Below are 22,219 nucleotides of genomic sequence, written 5' to 3'. Positions count from 1 at the left end.
AATGCGTTAGATTATCTTTTGTTTTAGCTTGTGAATTTTCCCTATGCGAAGAGGGAGATTTATTCCTGCTTTTTGTAACTTTGAAGTTGAGCCTAGAGGGGAATCCTCTGTGTTTTAAATCTTATTACCCTGTAAAATTACCTTCCATCCTGATTTTACAGGTGCATTTTATAGGTGCTTCTATTACTTTTTTCTTTATAATAAAGTTCTTCTTTTAAGAACCTGATGGGTTTTTAGTGTCCTAAAAACCCAAGGGTCTGGTCTGTGCTCACTTGGTTAACCTATTGGTTGGTATGTTATTCTCAAGCCTCCCCAGGAAGGGGGGTGAATGGGCTTGGGGGGATATTTTGGGGAAATAGGAACTCCAAGTGGTCCTTTTCCTGAATCTTTGTCTAAATCACTTGGTGGTGGCAGCAGAATCCATCCAAGGACAAGGAAAGGATTTGTGCCTTGGGGAAGCTTTTAACCTAAGCTGGTAGAAATAAGCTTAGGGGGTCTTTCATGCGGGTCCCCACATCTGTACCCCAGAGTTCAGAGTGGGGAGGGAACCGTGACAGATGGGCCTTTGTGAGTTCCTAACACTTCAGTTATATGAACTTCCACAGCAGCGTGGAAAAAAAGCAAAGGGGTAGGGATTTGTAGGATTGGTGGAAATAGAAAGACATCATCAATATTTAAACACAGTAGAAAACATACCATGGGGAACAATCTTACAATGTCAGGGATCCGGATGATCTAATAAATATTCTCCAGATCTAGCTTCTCTGAATCTATTTTTTTCCCTTTAAATAGTCTCTTTTCCTTCAAGTGATCTTCCAACCTATTTCTCATAGTTTAGGAAAAACAGCGGTATCTGATTTTTTCTGTTACTTCCCATTCCTCTCCTCATGACCCCACTATGCTCGGCAAAATAGTTTTTAAACAACACATTCATTTCAATGTTGTTCTATTTTGAGAAGTAACTATAACAATAGGACCCTACTTACTCACAAGATCTGATCCCTTTGTGTTTTCCTTGTAATTTCTGCTGGTTTTAAATGAGCAAAAGTAATTTTTAACTACTCTTATCTCCTGTTAATACTGCACAGCCAGTCAATACAGCTCTGGGGGAGGGGGCTGTGTTTTACTGCAGCTGAGTTACAATTAAAATGGGTAACTATGTTCTGATTGCAGAATGCTTATTGTTGTGGATATGGAAGTCAGAAAGATTCCAGGCTGACTTTCAGATACGTGTCTTATTTCGCAAGGCTGACACACAGGAAAAATATTTTTACTTGTGAAGTGAGTGAATTTCATCTGGGAGTTATTAGGTAATAATTATGGCACCATTATGCCACTTTTATAACGCAACTTTTCAGAGTAAAACCACACTTTCAAAAAGATGTTGTAATAATCCAACAATAATCCGACAGCAAGAGATTCACATTGAAAAATAGTTAAAAAGTGAACTGGAAAATAGATATCCACCTTTCGCTAACAGAGTATCTAGAATCAGTTAGTCAACCTAAAATACTGTAACAGGACACGACCTAGCTCTTGTAGGGGTCCCTTCTGGCCTTAAAGTCTCTGACTATGACCAGTATAACCACGTACAGTCACCAGTGGAAGTCTATAGATTCTAAAGCTAATCTGTCAAGCTTACGTCAGTGAAATATCTTCAATACAAAATGTCATACCTGATGAAGAAGAGAATTGTTCATCAGTCCCTGTGTTCCTGTGATTGCACTGGTGTGTTTTGCATGAACATTGTTCACCGATGGCAATTTGGCAACCTTGTTTGATTTGCTGCTGTTTATGCTGCTTGAACCAGGTGAGCACTTTCTTTTCTTTCCTATGAATTTGTCCAGGGAAGTGTGTGCATGTGAAAAACTGCTGTGTGAATTTACAGTCAGTTCACTGGACTGATGAACAAATGGCCCTAAGGAAAGAGTGGAATCGCTACTGTTCATCATCACACTCATTCTTTTTATCGATTCTGCAGGGCTTCCAGTAGGAGGGCCCCTCCCTGATTGGTCATGTTTGAGGCTAACAGAGTTAGCTTTGCTAGTCATACAATTGAGGCCAACACTGTGCGATGAAGATGGCAGAGATGAATGATAAGAGGTCCCAGAGTTGACCACACAGTTTTTCCGAAAGGACTCTGTGGAATGAGACGAAGGTGCTAGCAGCACGGAACTGGTTTTACGCTTCTTTCCTGAGCCACCGCTGCTGCTGTTGCTGCTGGTGCTGTTACAGTTGGCACTGCTAGCAGGGGATTCCTTAGGTTTAAAAGACTTGCTGGGTTTCAATTTCTGAGGTTTGCTGGGCACAGGTGAAGGTACGGAGGAAAGCACTGTAGGTGTTGAAGGGGACGAAGACACTTGTCTTGATTGCATACTGCAGACAGGGTCCACTGCACCCAGATTAGAAGGATTGGCATTTAGTGTAGTTCCGTGTGATGGGACCGGTTTACTATGAAGAGACGTACAGGAAGGAGAAACCAGTGTTGGTGATGACATAACCGTGGTGGGTAAAAGGAAACCTGCAGCAGTGACACCATATTGTGACGCAGGCATCGAGTTTGTCCAATGCGGAGCACGAACAGACGCAGCGTTGCTAGATGCTGGGGGAATTTTCCTAGGAAAGAAAAAGAAGAAACAGTTAGTGTTCTTTGTGCACGGACATCAGTGACCAGACTGAAACTGTCCTGCATTAGAATAATTCTGTTTGCATTTGTTCAGTGCAAAAATACTAACCTTATCAAACCCTAAAACATTTTGATAAATTAACCCAACTACACTGCAAACAAGTAAAGCACTGCTTAGTAACCCTATTCCTTTGGTGGATGTATACGTGGTTATTTATCTGTAACTGGAGTTCCCTAAATATTACTGTCTGCTTTTCCGGGTGAGATTTCAAAAGTGCTCAGCGTTGGCCTAACTCTGCTTCTCCTGAAATCATTGAGAGTTTTACAATTGACTTCTACGCCACGTTCCCTCTGCCTCCTAGATCCTGAGCCCTGGAAATGCAACAAGTCGCTAGGGGCATAGTGCCTTGAAGCAGTGACCTCGGAATTACAGACAGGACAGTTCTCCGCTGACGCCAAGAGGGCTGTGTAGCGAGGTGAAGAGCAGGACCACCTGTTCTGAGGTGAGGTGCCCCAGGAGCCTTTCTGACCCCAGGGGGAGAGGAAAGCGAATAGAGAAAAAGACCCTAAAAGACCTGCTCTCAGTGCAACCAGCTTTAGTGACTGGGCTGGAGCCAGCACCATCACTGGCTCTGGGATAGCTTGAGCAGTGGGAAACGACGACTAAATGGGACCTGGATCCAATCCAACCAAGCGGCACTCAAACCGAATGCCCCAATTAAACAATCCAAGCGCTCGTGACACTCCTGCTCCCAAGTCCCCCACAACGGATACCGAACACCCTCTACAGCAGCGTTTGAGAACGAACCATAATTAGGATTTGAGGCACTAGACTTTTAGAAACTGCTCAACAGATTTCATTTCCATGTCCAACAGGAAAGCACAAGTTGTCAGCTGTCATATTGCTTTAAAAAGGTTCCAGCCACTCTCAGCTCAGCCCAAGAATACAAAGACAGGAGATCTGTGGCTACAGTTTTATGAAAAGTAAAGAATATAGTCTCCTGGTGAGTGTAACTCAATCCCCTCCTATTCTCCAGATGACAGTTTAAATGGAGCTATTGCTGACATTTACAGTGTTATTGGGAGGTGCTAATTTAAAAAGAGGTGATAAGAAGGTTTAGTTTATTCTTAAAATGTCTTAAATGAATTATTATTACAACAGGAAAGCCATTTTTCTCTCAAGCGTTATCTATTTGTACAATCGCAAGAATAATAATTTAAAAAAAACCCTTTCATTTCTACTCACTTCCACATCTGTGAATTAAGATGCTTGTCCACCATGAAGTTAAGTGCACATCGGATATGGTTCCACCGCTTATCAAAAACGTAATAACCTCTTCCAATTTGCCGGCTACCAAATGTGCAAAACTGAAAATACAGATTTTATTTTGGTGTTTTCTAATTTTAATAACAACTCTCTAAACAATAAATTAACGCACTTAATTACAAACCAATAATATACAGGAAAAGTCTAAGGACCTAAGATAGCAAACGTACATTAGGACTTTGATCCTTATGGCCCAAAAAGTATGTTCAGTATATATTCCCAAATAGCTCAGGCCCAACTGGCAAGGAGGACCATCTTTCTCTCTCTGAGATGCTGCCACCTTTAATAGGAGTCACCTTGATTAGAGAGAGAGGGAAAGTGGTAGATTTTTTTTTTCCTGAGGGGCCATTAGGTTTGCAACCTATTCCCATACTTGCTCTGACATTCGGGCCATACTGTAAGGTGTATGTGAGAGGGGCCTGTGGTTTATGGGGAAGCTTCTTTTGCACTGAGGCCGAGTCTTGTTGGGAGACAGCTGCTGGTTTTTAGGTGAACTGGCTTTTTTAATTTTCTCGAAGTCAATGAGGATAAGATGTACATTACGTATCTAAATAAATATGTTAGCTCTCTATAAGAAATTGCTTGCAGTCATTTAAAATCTGTTTTTAAATGATTCCACTAAAAGAAAGATCTAGGAGTTAAATTACATCACATGCCCAAATATTTTAGTGAATTTTTTTTTTTTTTTTTTTTTTTTGCTTTTGGAAATGAAAGTATGCCACACGTACCAACTGCTGCCAAGATTTTCACATGCAGCCAGGTTACTGCAAGCCATTATTTCTATGCAAAACTAAGGCTAGCCTCGTGATTTAAAAACAGATAGAATACTGAAAGTGTTATTACACCATACCACTATTTTGCATGTACCGGTTTCACAGCTACCCTTTTCTCAAAACATTTCAGAAAGTTTCCACTTCCACCTCCAATATTTGTGGCATTTTGATTTCTCTTATGTTACAGTGGAGATATCTCAGAATGTGTTCTCATAGCACATTTACTCTGACAATTATGATTAAACCCTTCCTGCCTATTCTGTAACAAACACATTTTCCTGTGGCATGAGAACATTTTAGCAAACCCACCAAAAAATACACTGAAAAACCGTAATCAATTTGTTCACAAATTCAGAACCAGTAAAGGATGTACAACATACAGCGGCGGGCTGAGGATGATGACCTGAATAACGACAATCCAGTTTTTCAACGTGTTCCTCTTTTTCATCACACTCTCCCTCATCACTGGATAAACGACATGCTGGCTCAGCTGCAGGCAACGGAGGGTGTGGAGATTCATGGACCGAAAGAGAGTCACTAGGGGCATTTCCGCTGTACTGGGTTGGACAGCCTGGAGGCCTGGACAAGTAAATACACGGAAAAGGTATTACTGAACAAAGGCTACATTAGCAGGAATTACTTATTATGCCTGGAATTTTTTGCTTGTATAGAAAGGTGCTTTTTTTTCAAAACCAGGTTTTCCACGTTTTCCTTTCTGTCATAATACCAGTATCTCAGAATTCTTTTAACAATTACGTCTCACAACTCTCCAGGAAAAGGAGGAATCATTATATCCATTTTGCAGATGGGCACACTGAGAGACAGAAAGATTAAAGGTTTCAGAGTAGCAGCCGTGTTAGTCTGTATCCGCAAAAAAGAACAGGAGGACTTGGGGCACCTTAGAGACTAACACATTTATCTGAGCATAAGCTTTCGTGAGCTACAGCTCACTTCATCGGATGCATCGGATGAAGTGAGCTGTAGCTCACGAAAGCTTATGCTCAGATAAATGTGTTAGTCTCTAAGGTGCCCCAAGTCCTCCTGTTCTTTTTTAGAAAGGTTAAAGTGGCTTTTCAAGGCCACTCAGCAAGTAAGTAACAGAGCCAGAAATAAAACCAGTAGTCTAGTCCCAACTCCCAGTCCCCAACCACTTCCACCAGCCAGTCCCAACCACTCCATTTGCGGTCGTCCCTTCTTTTTCTCCACTCCAGAAACTGCTGGGTATTTTTAAAAGCTCATTAAACAAAGATATCGCCTTCACACCATCCTGACTTACTGCTATACTGGATCCAGAGGCACTGCTAAACTGGGTGCCTTAAATTAATTTACTGTTGCAACAACTTCTTCATTTTGCATTCACTTCCTTCTCCTCTGTACTCCTAAATCCCATTTCTATTTATCCACGTCCACCTTGCTGGAGCACCAACACTGAATAGCTGCTATAGAATGGAGCTTCTGGTTTTCATTTACTCAAGCCAGCATTTACCTCCCTGGGCCACCCATCATGGCCTCATGTTAGAAGGGCAGGAGATACAGCTCACCTAAGACTAAGGAAGGCTATGTCTACACTACGGGGCAGTGTAGACATAGCCCAGGGGTCGGCAAGCTATGGCACGCGGGCGGATTTTCAGTGGCACTCACACTGCCCGGGTCCTGGCCACCGGTCCGGGGGGCTCTGCCTTTTAATTTAATTTTAAGTGAAGCTTCTTAAATATTTTTAAAACCTGATTTACTTTACATACAACAATAGTTTAGTTACGTATTATAGACTTATAGAAAGAGACCTTCTAAAAACGTTAAAATGTCTGACTGGCACGCGAAACCTTAAATTAGAGTGAATAAATGAAGACTCGGCACACCACTTCCGAAAGGCTGCCGACCCCTGACATAGCCTAAGATCCAGTGTGGAATTTTTGAGAGAGCAATCACCAGGCACAGAGCAAGAGCCCCTGAGTTGCGAATGAATCTGCATTTCCCACATGGTAGCACTCATTGCCACCAACCCATCAGGTTGCTCCCCAGACTTCACACTTGATGGATAAACAGATTTCACTTACCTTGGAAGACTGGGGGGGTGAGGTTTGGGTTTATTAGGTACTAAAGGCTTTGATTCTGTAGGAATAAGTCCATGAGAATTTTGGTGCAGCTCCTGGGAAGTTTTAGAAGGTGAGGGATGTGGTTCCCTGAGTGGGGGCATCTGCTGATGATGATCCGAATGTCGAAGCAATTCCTTTTCCCTGGTTTTGCTTTTGTGCTCAGCTAATAACAAATCAAATCGTTTTCTTCGACCCTGTACAGCCCTCCGCTGGGTTAAGGAATGTGTCTGCAAATCAAAGCATCAAACGTTAATCCAAGGCAATTTCATTTGCAGAAATTAAACACTCAAGACAGATATAAAACAATTCTAGAAGGGAGGAACTAAAGCAAGGGATGGCTTTTACAAGAAACATAAAGATGGCCTAATGGGTGTTTATATTCCTATTTGATAAGCCAATAATAATTAAAGTCAATGCTCTTTAAGAAGTAAAAACGGTCAAAGGTCTCATAAGACCTTTGAGTTTGATATTCAAGCCTTTTTCAAAGTCTCACATTCATTACTAATACAAGAATGCTTCCTGACCATTTATTTCAAATCATGAAGCACAGCACATGATTTTCTCGTAAGAGAAACGTACCAATTTTTTATGTTTATTTGTGGGACTGTTGAGCATAAGATGTAAAACAAACTTTTAAATAAAGGGTACTAAACTTAATAACCTTGTAAATGTATTTGCTTTTGCAAACTAGTGTATTCCCGGACACCTACTGTATGGTAATGGATATTAAAACCACAAAGAAACACAGCAGAATCAACAATTACAACTCCAAAAAAGCAACAAAATTCAGAGATTAAGGCGATACTATATCGGGTTGACCCACTCCTGAAAGATCCTGAACACCCAGTGGACTTAAATACATGGAGCGCAAAATCTACATGCAGTAGGATAAAAGATTGTTTCCCTTGTTTACGTGTGCTAAATTCATTCCCAAGGCCTTATTTTCACACAGTTCGAGGGGCTCAATAATTTTTATTTATTGTGGAAGTAAACAAGCCTATTTTCCACCTTACTATTAAGCTCTGAAAAGATATGAAAACAATTTTTTTAGGGGTAAGCAGAGTGGAAGGAATTTCTATGGGATGCTTGTATTTTCTTTAAAGCTTTTAGTTTATTTCCCTACTGTTTACAATCCTCTCTTAGAAGCTTGACACTTTTTACTTTTCCTTTGGGAGAACAACAGCTTTGCCCCCTGTGTTTTCAAGGAGGCATTACCTTCAAGTTTTCTTCCTTGTCGTTAATATCGGTTATGTCTACACTTGTTCCAGAGGTGGTTTGTTTGTTAGGTAGCTGGTGGTCCCTCTGCTGGCAGCACAGGTGGTGTGCAGCAGCATAGCTAAATATTTCAAGATCACACATGATTCTTGTCTTTACTTTCTGTAACTTCTCAGGGACAAGTGATCACTTTTGTTCAAACTGATGTTTAGAGCCAGAGTTCACCAGACTGTAACTTTTTAAAAGATGTTTTGTGTACAGCGTTTGACCTACTAGACAGAGACTCTTTAGATAAGGACTTCTCAGAAAAAGAGTTGAAGCAATATCAAACTACAGTCCACAGAGGCAGCAGCGTTCGGGTTGATATAGCCACCTTCTAAAATCTGCTACAGACTTAGTTGTCCTGTGGGAAACATTTTGCTTTGTCTAGGTCCCACATAAAGCAGTGACTATATTTTTTAATTTCTTTGTGATGGGTGGATTTTTTAAAATTAATCTTTATAGCCAAAGAGACATTCCCCAATAACAGGTTTCAGAGTAGCAGCCGTGTTAGTCAGTATTCGCAAAAAGAAAAGGAGTACTAGTGGCACCTTAGAGACTAACCCATTTATTTGAGCATAAGCTTTCATGAGCTACAGCATCCGATGAAGTGAGCTGTAGCGCACGAAAGCTCATGCTCAAATAAATTGGTTAGTCTCTAAGGTGCCACAAGTCCTCCTGTTCTTTATTCCCCAATAAGAACATCTAACAATTTGAAGATGGGTAAAATTGAGGTCTGAATACTTCTACAAGAGGCAGAGGTGAAAGTAAGCCGGTATGCCCCAGTATGGCGTTCCGGTAAGAGCCGGTGCGCCGTACCGGGACTGACTTTCCCAGACGGCAATTTAAAACCCCGGGGTAGCGGCGGCAGGGCTGCGGTGGGGATTTAAAGGGCCCCGGAGCTCCAGCCGCCGCTACCGCCCCGGCCCTTTAAATCTCCACCTAAGCCCTGCTGCGAAGCCCTGGGGTAGCGGCGGCGGGGCTCTGCAGGGGACTTAAAGGGCCGGGGCTGTAGCGGCTGCCGGAGCCCCACGCCCTTTAAATCCCCGCCTGAACTCTGCTGCCCGAGCCCTGGGGTAGCAACGGCAGGGCTCTGGCAGCGATTTAAAGGGCCCCGGAGCTCCAGCCACCACTACCGCCCTGGCCCTTTAAATCCCCGCCAGAGCCCTGCTGCCAGAGCCCTGCTGCCGAAGCCCTGGGGTAGCAGGGGTGGGGCTCCAGAGTGGATTTAAAGGGCTGGGGCGGTAGCGGCGGCTGGAGCCCTGGGGCCCTTTAAATCCCCGACAGAGACTGGCCACTGCGACCCCAGGACTCGGGCAGCAGGGCTCCGGCAGGGATTTAAAGGGCTCAGGCAGCTGCTACCACAGCGGAGCCCCAGGCCCTTTAAACCTCTGCCAGAGCTCAGAGCCCCGGGGTAGCGGTGGCAGCCGGGAGCCCCCAGGGCTCCTCAGCGATTTAAAGGGTCCGGGGCTCCACTGCGGTAGCAGCAGCTGGAGCCCTGGGCCCTTTAAATTGCCCCCGAGCCCCGGGGCTCCCAGCCCCCTCTGCAGCTGGTAGCTCGGGGGTGATTTAAAGGTCCCCAGGCTCCCAGCCACCACTACTGCAGCTGGAGCCCCGGGCCCTTTAAATCAAGATTTAAAGGGCCCAGGGATTCAAGACCCTGCCTCTTCCGGTTGAGGCCATGCCCCCTGCTCAGGACTCCAGCATAACGGTAAATCCTCTAACTTACTTTCACCCCTGACAAGAGGTAAGTTTCCGGTGTCAACCATTTTTTTAAAAAGGCAGTCCTATAATATGTATTTACAGTAGAACTGTGTGAATAGTTGAATTTAAAGGTTGGCCCTAAACAAATATTTTGAATTACTTGGCAAATTGAAAAAACTTAAAATAAATAAATATCCCTCCCCGCATGAAACCTTCTGTCTGATCCCAAATGAAACATGACATATTCAAGACTTTTTTTAAACCTGGTCTGGTTTATAGTGGAAAAGTCATCAGACCCTACTTATATATGTTAACAGTGACATTATTAATTGTACACATCCTCAGACTTTTTTAACAACAATTTTTATATATTAGCATCATGTAATTAAAACTTAGGAAAAATATTTTTTCCCCCACCAGAACTAAGATTTTTACCAGTCTCCATCACAGTTTTATCAGAGGATACCATTTTCAGTGGATATCACTGAAGTTTAGCAGTGAGCTGAACGATGTTCAGTTTTCTGTCATGATGCGCAGAAAATTCAAACTTTACTTCATACATTTATTAGGAGGAATGTGTCCTACCTTGCATGTCAAAGACCTAGTACAGGGTTTCTTGGTTTCCACATCAATGACGCCACAGTATATATCAGGATCAAACTCTCTCTCTAGCAAATGCACACAAATATACCATTATTGTAAAATCAGAGAGATTAAAAAAACATTTTTTGAAAATATTGGTCAGAATTTTAATCATAAAATATATAACTGAACCTGTTCTCAAGACACATGCGTTTAATACTAAATATTAGAAACTGCTGAATTTTAAAAACATTTCCTTTTTTTCTAGTTTCTGACTGGTTGAACTTTAGGCCCAAATCCTGCAGCAGGATCTATGCAGACAGACACTTATGACTGTGTCAAGTCTCACAGCAGAATCAAATTCTTCACAGCAAAGGAACATGTATTCATGTAAAAATAACAACCGACTTAAAAGGGCACTATATCAGTTTGAATAGTGATGTCTGAATTTTTTAATTTAACATAAGTAACACCCAAAATTACTGTAACTGAAAGATTAGAGAAAACCATTTTCCTGTGTTTCAGTTTACTTTGTGTAAGCCATTCAGTTTCCTCTGTATGGGTGGGTCTTTCACACAGCAACAGAAAGACATTTACAGGAATAAGAAAATGTAACTGTAAACCCCCCAACATTGAGGCACTCCACGGCAGGTATAATACCGGAAGTCAACTTTCTGCACTGTAATTAAAATCCATCGACTACCTGTTTAAAAGAATGTTTTTGATTATATTTATATCTTCATACACTACAACTACTATTAATATAGCAAACAATATTTTTAAAATTACCTGACAATCTTTTATGTAAGAATTTCCTATTATTTGTACTATCTTCTGGTTTCTTTTCCAAAAATGGAGGCACAGAGAGAAGACCTTTACCATTCAGTATCTGTCCAGGGGAAGGCAAAGGTGGCTTTGGTATTGAGGGACAATTAAGGCCAGTCTTTATTGAGGAACTCACAGTAGTAGAACAAGTTGGACCAACAGCAGTTTTCAGTAGTGCACCATCTATCTTTGGATGAATCTTTTCCACTTTGACAGATGGAGTCATGCTGTAGTTAGTGGGAAATAAAGGAAAAGACCATTTGCAAATAACTGTAGTACCCCATGGTCATGATTATCAAAGCTACCGAATAAGTGCTCCATTACTCGAAAATATTCTGAATTGTTCTATTCACAACAAAAACATAGGTAATAATAATTCCCATTTTAAATTGGTTAGTCGCTAAGGTGCCACAAGTCCTCCTTTTCTTTTTGCGAATACAGACTAACACGGCTGTTACTCCGAAACCTTTATTTTATATATATTTTTTGCTACTTTCTGATGTCCACAATAAGATGAAAATCAATCCTTTCCTGCTCTCTTTACACTATCTCCTCAGAAACATTGCTACAGCATCAGCAAGGAACTGAGGATGTGTGGTTTAGCAACACAGACAAATGTACATTACACAGTTATAGTGTATTGCACAAACAGCTGGGATGGCCCAATTTTGGCAGAAGACCCAGTGCAAGATGCCCTGTTCTGGGGACAGCAAATTATGGTGCGAGTACAGCAATCAGATGTGTGCAGGTCAACCCTTATGACCGTGTGTGAAGTACCACACAAGTCTGGATCAGACCACGCACATCAGATTATAGGATCTGGACCTACTTTGGAATGGTCTTCACTGAGAAAGATTCAAGCTGCACCTACATAGGATTTCTCCTGGAGCAATACTGTTGGTTTGCCTATGCTGTAGATCAGTGGTCTCCAACCTTTTTATGCCCAAGATCACTTTTTGAATTTATGGGCAACCCAGGATCTACCCTGCCCCTTTCCCAAGGCCCCGCCCCACTCACTCCACCCCCCCCCCCGTCACTCGCTCTCCCCCACCCTGACTCACTTTCAGCTGGCTGGGTAGGGGTTTGGGAGGGGGTGCGGGATCTGGGCTGGGGCCAAGGGATTTGCAGTGTGGGAGGAGGCTCTGGGCTGAGCCTGGGGAAGGGGCTGGGGTGCAGAAGGCTCTGTGCGCTGCCCCTCTCTGCAAGCACCACCCTGAAGCTCCCACTGTCTACAGCTCCCTGTTCCCGGCCAATGGGAGCAGCGGGAGTGGTGCTTGCAGGCAGGGCAGCAGGAGACACCCCACCCCTGGGGCTGCACTGGCCACTTCCAGGAGTGGCGTGGGGTCAGGGCAGGCAGGGAGCCTGCCTTAGTGGCAGCCCTGCTCCCCCACTGGAGATCGCGATCGACTGGGAGATCCTCTAAGATCGACCAGTCAATTGTGATCGACCAGTTGCTGATCACTGCTCTACACAGATCTCCTTTAGAGCCTTCCCAACAGATCACTGCATTTCATCTTTCATGACCAAACACACAAAATACTTAAAACTGTTACAAATCTTTGCACCAGCTTCTGTGCAACTGAAAACATTTCAATTGATTCTCAAAAGAATATACTCACATTTTATCGTGGGGAACTTTGCTATGTACCGGATGCATTAACCTATTGTTTCCACTGATCTGCAGCTTGTCTTTGGGTGATTTCAACAACTTGGAATTGGATGATGACGCACTAGTGCCTCCACTGGATGAGCGATTGCTCCCACTTCCACTGCTACCTTTGCTCTTTGAAGACAAAGATGAAAAGAGGGAAAATACTGAAGAGGAGGGAGGGGTCAAAGGTGGCTTGCTGGAGGAGCTGTGTCTTCTTTCTGAAAGGAAAACGAGTGTTTGTAAATTTCAGAGTAAACATAGAAACAATTCCAAAGTACCGTACTTCATCATCTGCTCCATTAAAATTGTTCCTTTACCGGTCCGGGGGTGCCCTACCCCACACAAGCCCTATAGGGTTCCACACATCACAACCATGGAGTACTGAGACTCCCTTCAATGCTGCTCCCTAATCAGTCACTGGAATGACTTTTAAGTTGGTGAAGTTCACTCCTCCACCAACAATGCTTAGCTGAACAAGCTGCCTTTTAAAAAATACTTCCATGTGCCTCTCAATCCACGGAGCACAAGACTCGGAATCAGATCCAGGTCTCCAACATAGGAAAGCACAGAGCTATCACTAGGCCAGCCAAGCTTAACTCTCACATTTCATCAAGAATTATCAAATGTTGTGTTCTAATGCCTCCTAACGGTCAAAACAGTAATAGGGTGAAAGAACTTTCACACTAATCTTTTGCCACTGCAGGCTAAGCGGTCTCACAGTACAGTTTGCACCCCAGGGACCCCACCACACTCACTCTCTGGTCTATTAAATTAGTTCCCAGCAATAAAGCAATTTAGAAAGCCAAAAAAAAAAAAAAACCCAAAAAAAACCCCCAAAAAAACAAAAAAACCCCCCACCTCTTACATCTGGAACACCATTAAGACACTTCTAGATTTATACTGTAATTTTCCTGGGAGCAATTCTCCTCCCCTTTCATAATCTGACCAGACCAGTTACGGCAGAAATCTATCTTACAGTATCAGACCTCAGTGACTCAACGCATCCATAGGAAAAATAGTTATCCAGGTGCGTTCTTTGTTTTTTAACCGTGAAAAAGACACCTGAATTGCTGAACTGAGAGCAGGCAGGTTCCCATAATGTACATTTCAGAAAAGAAATGACTGAGTTTATGGAGTTACATTTAATAAAAGGATAGCCATGCCATTAACATAAACAAATGTTTAGATATATTTCATTTCAAAGTTATAGCCTGTAGATTTTAAATATGTATATGTGATTACAGTTAATTGCTGAGTTCCACTGCCTACACATCTCACAACTACATGGGATATCCAGTTCCACCTGCATACAAACATGGCAACAAGCCATTCACTCACCTAATATCTGCGCAACCCAAACTCCCTGTGGTTCCTAGATAACACATATAGGCAGCTATCCTACAGGCATGTCTGGGTCTCCACCAACTGGCCAAGTGCAGCATACCAGACCACAGGACTAGGGTGCATATGTGGAGCACGAAAAGGCACTTGCTTGTTGTTAGTAATCATGTTTCTTCTCAGCCGATACTGTTAACATTGCTTAAGGCCAACCCTTTGGCTATTCCAATCTCAGAAATGGCCACAGGGCTATGACAAAACCTAATTAAACTGGCAGGAAGCTTGCCCATCAAGTTGTGACAAAATTGCAATGAACTCTGTCACCTGTTGGGTACACGTAATGATCATGTCCCCCACTCCATACATCCTGCATGATGGCCCGTGCAATACTTTGCTGAGATTCTGCTAATTCAATCCAGGAAAAAAATTCCTTCCCATCCCTAAATATGTCACTCTGTGCCCAATCAGGACCCCAGTTACAGGTTGAAGCCATCCACAGTAGGTCACCAACCCTGTGCCAATCTAGCCAGCAACAGCATTGCCACCCCCAACTCAGCAAGAGCGTCAGGGAGAAGTAACCATGGAGAAGCAAGTCAACCTCTCCCCACTAGGGCAAGAAAGGTGGGGGGAGCACCAGACTGAGGCCAGCAAACTCGATCCCCAAGCATTTGGGAGCAAGAATTTTAAACATGTTCCTGGATGCTGAACTAAGGTATTTATAACTGAGGAGATGAACAGATTAGATCAGGAAACTAGAGTCACGAAATGGGGTCTGTAACTGACTCACTGAGTGACTCTCAACAAGTCCCTTATGCTCTGTACCTCTGCTTATCTCTCTGTGAAATGGGTATAATTATTGCCAGCACCTTACAAGGATATTGTTTGTAAAGAGCTCTGAGATCCTCAGATAACATTTTCCACAGAAATATAAAATAATTGCAGTAACTATCACCACTTTTTCTTTAAAATACCCGATTTAAAATGATACAAGAAATCTTCTATGATGTCCAATATTAACCACTTAACATATTTACAAAACTAGACATTGTACAAGAGAGTTTCAAGCAAAGCATATTAGCATCTTATATCCTAGTAAATGGATGCGCTTCTAATATGACAAACCGTTTATTGCCAAATGTCTTTTTATAGTAATGGCAAGAATCCCTGGGTAGCTTTGATAAGTTACTATTTGAAGGCTATTAGTTCAGTGAAGTTTTATGATGCAGCTAGGCTCCATACATAAACCATGACAGGATCGCTGTGTGAATTACTGAGATAAATTAGTCAATATCCCCCCAAACTACTGTATATTTAGCAAATTCAAAGTCCAAATACCTGTCACAGTTAAAAATAGGTTTTGATAATGTCATAGGTCACCAATGTGATCTATTTTTAACTTAATTTAATTTATTTAAAATAAGAGAAGGGTGTTACTTCATTTAAGTGTGTTCGGAAAAGAAAAAAGGATTAGGATAAAAACGGAGGTTATCATCTTGCAAATCATCATTAGTGTTAAACTGTGTAAAATACCAATGTTATCAATTAATCCAAAGGATATGAATACTGTCTTTTTCTAGTGAGGGCTGTTCAATTAGCCCTGGATTAAGGTTGGACTAAAAGATGGCCAGACTATAGTGTTGTTTGTATTGGTATCATAGAAGGAAAGCCAGTCTTCGTGCAAGTAAAATAATACAAAAAGAAAAACCCTTTTAACTGGTGATAATTAAAGAACCGACCTAGGGGGCTGAGACTGTTACTCAAACATCAGGGTTACAAACCATACGGCACAAACCCATGTTGCGATCAATATTTTTAAAACCGTGACCTGAATCAGCGTGTTTTCTTTTGTGCAGACCCTGAAAACTTTTGTCCCTTCATGGGGATATCTTGATTTTGCAGACTAGATATTTATACTAATATGCAGGTTCTTCACTAACTCAATGGCATTGTGATATTCCCAATAGCCACAATAACTTCAAGCTCTAGACTGCCTGCACACTTGGAATTTTAGGGAATTTCCACAGCATTGGTCTAGCACCAACGGAGCTTTCCAGCTGCTGCAAATGGTGAGCACTAGAGTAGGCCAACCACCAACATTTTACCACTGTCCATTAAAATGAGCTATGCTAATGGTATACACACGGTTGAACAAATCCCCAACCAGATCCAACAGGTGAGGATCTAGCCTCCTGTACAGAGCCAAGGGCCTAATCACCAGAATTAGAACTCTTCTTTGCCTTGATGCCTACAAAAAAACCTGACAACAGTTAGGCTGCTGCAGTTTGGAGGCCACAGCCTACCATGCTGACCAATATTGTCCTACTTTACAGCCCCACCGGTCTATATCCATCGTCTCTTGTCTTACACTTCCCTGTAAACTCTCTGGGGCAGGGATTGTTTCTTTGTTTTATATTTGTACCATGGGGCTAGGTATAGGACTGCGCTCCTAGGCCCTGAGATGATAATCATGATAAAATAACAATAATAGAATTGTTCAAGCATAAAGATTGGCAATTTTTTTCCCCCAAAGTATGGACAGTAGTTAGGGAGAAGGACAACTAGAGAGTTTAACATAAAATGGAGGTTTTCTAAGATATGTTTCAAGTACCAATAGAAATGCTTATTTTAGAAATTTAGGATAGCAATGCAATCTTTATCCTGCATATCACAGAGAAATCTGGTGCAGATGCTATGACAATAGAGTCGTGTATATAAAGTACTCATAATTACAGTAGGAACAGGTTTTGAAAAATGTACTCACCAACAATGATTGAGGGAAAGGGATGCTAATATATCAGTTTCTGTAGATTATAATCTTTCATTTTTTTTTTAAAAAAAATTAAGTTTCTGGCCTTTATGACCGCAAAGAAAACCATCCAAATGTAGTTAAACAATTTCAATGTCTTCCTGAGTCTGCAAGTTTAAGTGGGGGGGAGGAGGGGTGTGTGAAATTAACAAGATTCTGGTCACTTTCACTGTTCAGAACTCTGTGAATAGCAGCAATAGCAAGCAGTGAAGTTATTGGTGGGGTAGTAGGATCCACCTGATAGCAGTGTCACTGTGGACTACATGGATCAAGCTTTTATGTAATTATGGGTCGTCATTTGAGAAGTTTTTCTGATGGTAGGTTGAGACATAACAGAGGCAGCCTACTTGTGCTGTTTGTTGCAAGGAGTTTTTGTGAGCTGATAATACTACCTGTTGCTTGTGTTTAACGTAGGTTGTATGCTGAAAGACTTGGCAAAAGGCAAAATGAATAGGACTTTTTGGCAAAAATTAATACATTTACAGTTAGGGGCCAAACCCCAAATTTAGGTACCTAAATAAGTAGACTGATTTTCAAAAGTCCTAAGCATTTAGTAGTTCGTGTTGACTTTAATGGGAGCTAGTGGGTACACTCACACCTCTGAACTCCCTCTATTTTTGCAACATCTTTTTCAACAGAGCATGACCAAGATGATATGCCAACACACCAACATTATGGGAATGAGAGATAACAGTCCCACTCTATGGGAGGGATAGCTCAGTGGTTTGAGCATTGGCCTGCTAAACCCAGGGTTGTGAGTTCAATCCTTGAGGGGGCCACTTAGGGAACTGGGGCAAAAATTGGGGGATTGGTCCTGCTTTGAGCAGGGGGTTGGACTAGATGATCTCCTGAGGTCCCTTCCAACCCTGATATTCTATGATTCTATAAGAATGACACCACTAGTAAGAACAACACCTACAATGCTCACATCCCCTTCGACCCAAGGAACCCCAAACCAACCAGTGAATGTACAAACAAAATATGAAAAAAATCAACCTACAATCAAATAAAAAGGAAATTAATAAAATCTAGCAAATCAAAACCACAAACCTTACCTCGGAATTTTCACCCTAAAAGGGAAAAGGGACAGAGACTCTAGGAAGTCCACTACAGACTTTGCTATTGATTTTACATGGAAGGTGCTCAGATACAGTACTATAATGACGGGTGGCAGTATAAACCCTATATATAAAGATATAAGCGAGATATAAAGCTTTGGTGTAGTTATATCTGGAATACTGTATTTGCTTTGGGGTTGCTCAGCATCAGGAAGAAAGTGACCTAATGCTGCCAACTCTCACGATTTTCTTGAGACTGGTGATATTCTTAAAGACTTAGCATCTGTAGTCATGAGAAACTTTCCCCCCCAGTCCTCAAAATCCTTGAGCAGAGCTTGAAAACTTTAATTCTAAAAGGATTAAACATCGAAAACAAATAAAAAGAACTGCATATTTTAATAATGATCATTAAGCCAATCTCAGGTTTTGAACACTTAGGGATGGCAATACTGTTGAAAAAAGGAATGAGTTCAGATAACACAAACAAAAAATGATGAAGGACCAAGCATGTTTATTGCACGTTTTACTTTTGGTTTTTTCCCTGTTCACATACAATACCGAAACAGCTTATGAATTTCTTAAATCTTTTCAATACTATTCACCAAATAATTTTGGCTAATTATTTCCAATCTGTAGATTGCATCCATGCAGTTCACCAAAAATATTCAGTACTCATTTTAGCTCTTTTAGGGTTTTAGTTAGACTTAGCACACACTTATGTCCTGAAACTGGAAGAGTGTAATTTAGAATCAAGCTTCCAGTGAGAATACTCATTTATTAATTCAAAATTTGTTTTTAATATTCTCCAATATATTCTTAAAATTAGCTATTTCTGTTTATACTCTTGACAGCAAACTCATTTTCTCAAATGAGCCAAAAAGGAGCATTAACACAGTCAAAATGCTCTACTTACGAGGAACGATTAGAAGAATCAAATATACATTACTTGGTTAAACTATAACTAGGAGATGGGAAGAGACTTGACAGCAGTCTACAAACTAACACCAATGCTGGAAAGGAATTAAGGACACAAGTAGAATTAATGAGATGAAATTAAAGGCGAATGTAGGTTAAATATCAGGAAAAGATCTGGAGATTAAAGATCTGTTAGGCTGGGAAACTATCTCCCAAGGGAAGTGGTACAAGCTCTACTTTATAACTAGACTAAACTCCAGAAAATATACAGTAGGGGAACACAATCCTGCCTTGGCAAGGTCGTCTCTAATTTCTTTGGCCAATACTGAGCCTGGTACTGACAATCATGAGACAGATGCAGCTTGTCACAGATGCACAACCATCACTGGAATGTGGGGCATTTGCGGGCAGAAGTGAGGTGCAAAAGGGGTCAGTGAATTTATAAAATAGGTTTTGAATTTTAAGTCACGTTTGAATTAAAAACCTGAGCACCAGCATGTTAGTCAGGAAGATTTATTTTTTCCAAGTATTGTAATACATTAAAAGATGTGTGAGAAATAATGCAGAACAGAACAAAAAACATTTTCAAAAGAATAACTGTAAAAGTTTGTATGTACAAAGTGTTTACCTAATTTAGCAACACTGAATGTATTGTATTGAGGGGTTGTGGAAAAATTACAGACCGTGGAGATTACATATAGTATTTTGTTTTGATCTCCATCTCAAAGAGCCTTACTTGAACAGTTTTGGTATATCAATATATATTCACAAAATTAAAAAAAAACAAACAAACCAAGCTTGTTTTAGGCTTTCTTCTCCTTCAGTTGCAGATGCTGTATCTGTTCTGCTTTGGGTACATGAGTCAGGAAAATGCCCAACAAACATTAAATGAGAACCTCTTACACTGTACAGTGTCCATGAAATAGGTTATAAAATATTAAAACAGTAAAAGTAACTAATAGTGTAATGCTGGAATACTAGGAAATGTGGACTCAGTCTTTTTATAACAGATAATTACTTTTATGGTGGTACATTATCAATAAAATAAAATGAGGCCTTTTCCCCTCAGCTATTTCCAAGCCTTTGATCTCTAATTTTGGGTAATCTGCTTGTCCCTGTTTGCTGCTGAATGATTTACCAGAGGTGGGGATACTATTACTACCGGTAGTTTGGGACGATATGAATGGGAACCAACAGCTGCACAGTTCAATCACATTATTCTGCCAGCACATTTAATGATATTATGTCTCCATCTTGGTGTTACATTCACATTTTCAAGTAAGATTTGTTTAAACTGTGTCATGTAAAAACTAGTTTAAGGAATACAGCAGCTTTTCCTTGTGTGAGAAAATTTAATACTCTTCTCCAAACTCGACATTCATTTTAAAGTACGGCTATGGTGAGACGTATTTAGTATCAGTTTGATAATGTCCTTTAATGGAATGATTACCATACAAACTTACTGAACACTCAAGAAGATTTGGCATACTATGCTGAACATATTACATTGCTTAACACTGCTTAATCATCTGCCAATATATTACAGTTCCCATTTATCATTATCTCTGACTCAGTCTAAAAATATTTTAAAATAATTATGTCCAGGTGTTTTACAGTTTCTATAACATCCTTGTTTCCTCCCCTTCACACCACCATTCTCCCTAAATCAAAAAACTATACTTTAATAGTATCTGATGTGTCTTTTATGTGACACCTCAAAAGGACATTTCAAATGGTACAGCAATGATTTTTCAAGCTAATAACTTAATTCCAGTATTGAAAGTCTGTTTTAAAAAAAATCAAAAAGGTGTAATCTAGATTGTGGACAAACAACTTAGAAGTATTCTGGTACCCCCGTCAGACATGCGCTAGGGACACAACAAACCTGCTGTCACACAGAAAAGTAAAAACGAAACCACTCCATATTTTTTTGACTCTCCAAGAGCTCAATCCTATGAGGTGCTGAGCACTCTCATCTCCCCATCAAAGCCCATGGAAGTTGAGGGTGCTCAAAACTTTGCAGGAGCTTCAAATAAATATTAGAGCACATTTTTAATGAACCCCCTAAAAAACCCAAACATCTTTACCAATAATTTGCATGTGGCTCATTCTTCATACAGTGACTAAAAAATTACATAGATCCAGAGTTAGAAATCCCCTGGAAAAGGGCATGCATTTTTTCAATTTCTATTACTACAATAACCATACTGAAAGATATGTTGCTGAGTACCAAGGACTCATGATAGAGCAAGACATGTGAAATGATTACTGCCTAAGCAATACAGAATACTGCAATAGAAAAGAAAATATCCGCTTGAAATCCATTCAAATTTTTTAAAAAGTTAAGCGGTTTCTAGCACTTCACTTGCCCCGTAGTCCTACTGCCAACGTTTGGAGTGTTGTAAAACCATTTCAGTTTTTTTCCCTTTTGCTGTGTGAAAGCCTCACATGTAGAAAAAGGGAACCAACTGACTACACAGGGAAAACCTTTAAACTAACTACACACAAAGTGCTGTCAAATGCATAGAGTAAACTGGAGGCGGGGGGAAGCAGCTGATTACCTCTTTCCGTTAGTACTAGGCTGTTGTATCACTAGTGGGTAAACAGTTTTCAGATAAAAAAGTGTGATTTTTAACCTTACTTCCCCTTAAGACTTACACCACATCAGAAGGTCTCTCTTGTATAAAGTTGAAGAGATTGTTTTATATAAATCACCACTCTCATTGCCGTATGTTTAACACGGCAGGTATCAGAGCAGCAGCCTTTCTAGTTTTCCCAAATGTCCTGTTCAATATTATACTTAATTTAATAACCAAATCTTTCAGACACTTTTGTGGTTTTCATTATTCCTGTATGTCAATTAATAGGTATGGACAACAGAATATAAAACGAATACATCAAAAGTTTTGTAAGCTCAAGTTTTTGTACTGGACTCCTTATGCAAGTATTGGGCAATGAATCAAACTGACCTGTGCCAGTGCGAATAGAACACATGAAAAATGAAGCAACCCCATTCAGCTGAACACACAGAAATCTACTTCTATGAAAAATGCTGCAACCTTAATTTTCATTCACAAGGCTACAGCTGTTTCACTTACTTACATGTAAGAATTTAGTTCAGACAGTGGAAGTACTTAGACATACATATGTTTTTGCTACAAAGAGTCAAGAATGGTTTTGTTTAAAATTCATTTTAAATTTGTTTACTGTCTCACACTTCTAATTTCTCCTACAAAACAAAGATGATAAAAGTGCTAACAAGAA

The 22,219-nt window shown here is 40.8% G+C and overlaps 1 protein-coding gene across 7 annotated transcripts in view; it reads right to left on the bottom strand.

Moving 5' to 3' along the window:
- ATXN7 (ataxin 7) overlaps positions 1–22,219 on the bottom strand; it is a 101,548-nt gene that overhangs the window by 4,690 nt on the left and 74,639 nt on the right. For 4 of the 7 annotated variants that reach the window (XM_077822481.1, XM_077822482.1, XM_077822484.1 and 1 more), the window contains 7 exons: positions 12,807–13,052; positions 11,152–11,414; positions 10,366–10,448; positions 6,784–7,049; positions 5,107–5,305; positions 3,873–3,994; positions 1,677–2,616 (listed from right to left, as the gene is read on the bottom strand). In XM_077822481.1, coding sequence (XP_077678607.1) covers positions 1,677–2,616; positions 3,873–3,994; positions 5,107–5,305; positions 6,784–7,049; positions 10,366–10,448; positions 11,152–11,414; positions 12,807–13,052 — 2,119 coding nt within the window. Of the gene's footprint in view, positions 1–1,676; positions 2,617–3,872; positions 3,995–5,106; positions 5,306–6,783; positions 7,050–10,365; positions 10,449–11,151; positions 11,415–12,806; positions 13,057–22,219 lie in introns of all 7 variants that reach the window. The other 3 variants (XM_077822483.1, XM_077822488.1, XM_077822487.1) reach the window with 1 other exon arrangement.

Source organism: Eretmochelys imbricata, chromosome 7 (genome assembly GCF_965152235.1).
Source record: "Eretmochelys imbricata isolate rEreImb1 chromosome 7, rEreImb1.hap1, whole genome shotgun sequence".
NCBI classification, from domain to species: domain Eukaryota; kingdom Metazoa; phylum Chordata; order Testudines; family Cheloniidae; genus Eretmochelys; species Eretmochelys imbricata.
Note: the sequence above shows the minus strand (reverse complement) of the source record. Positions and strands in the feature narration are given on the sequence as shown.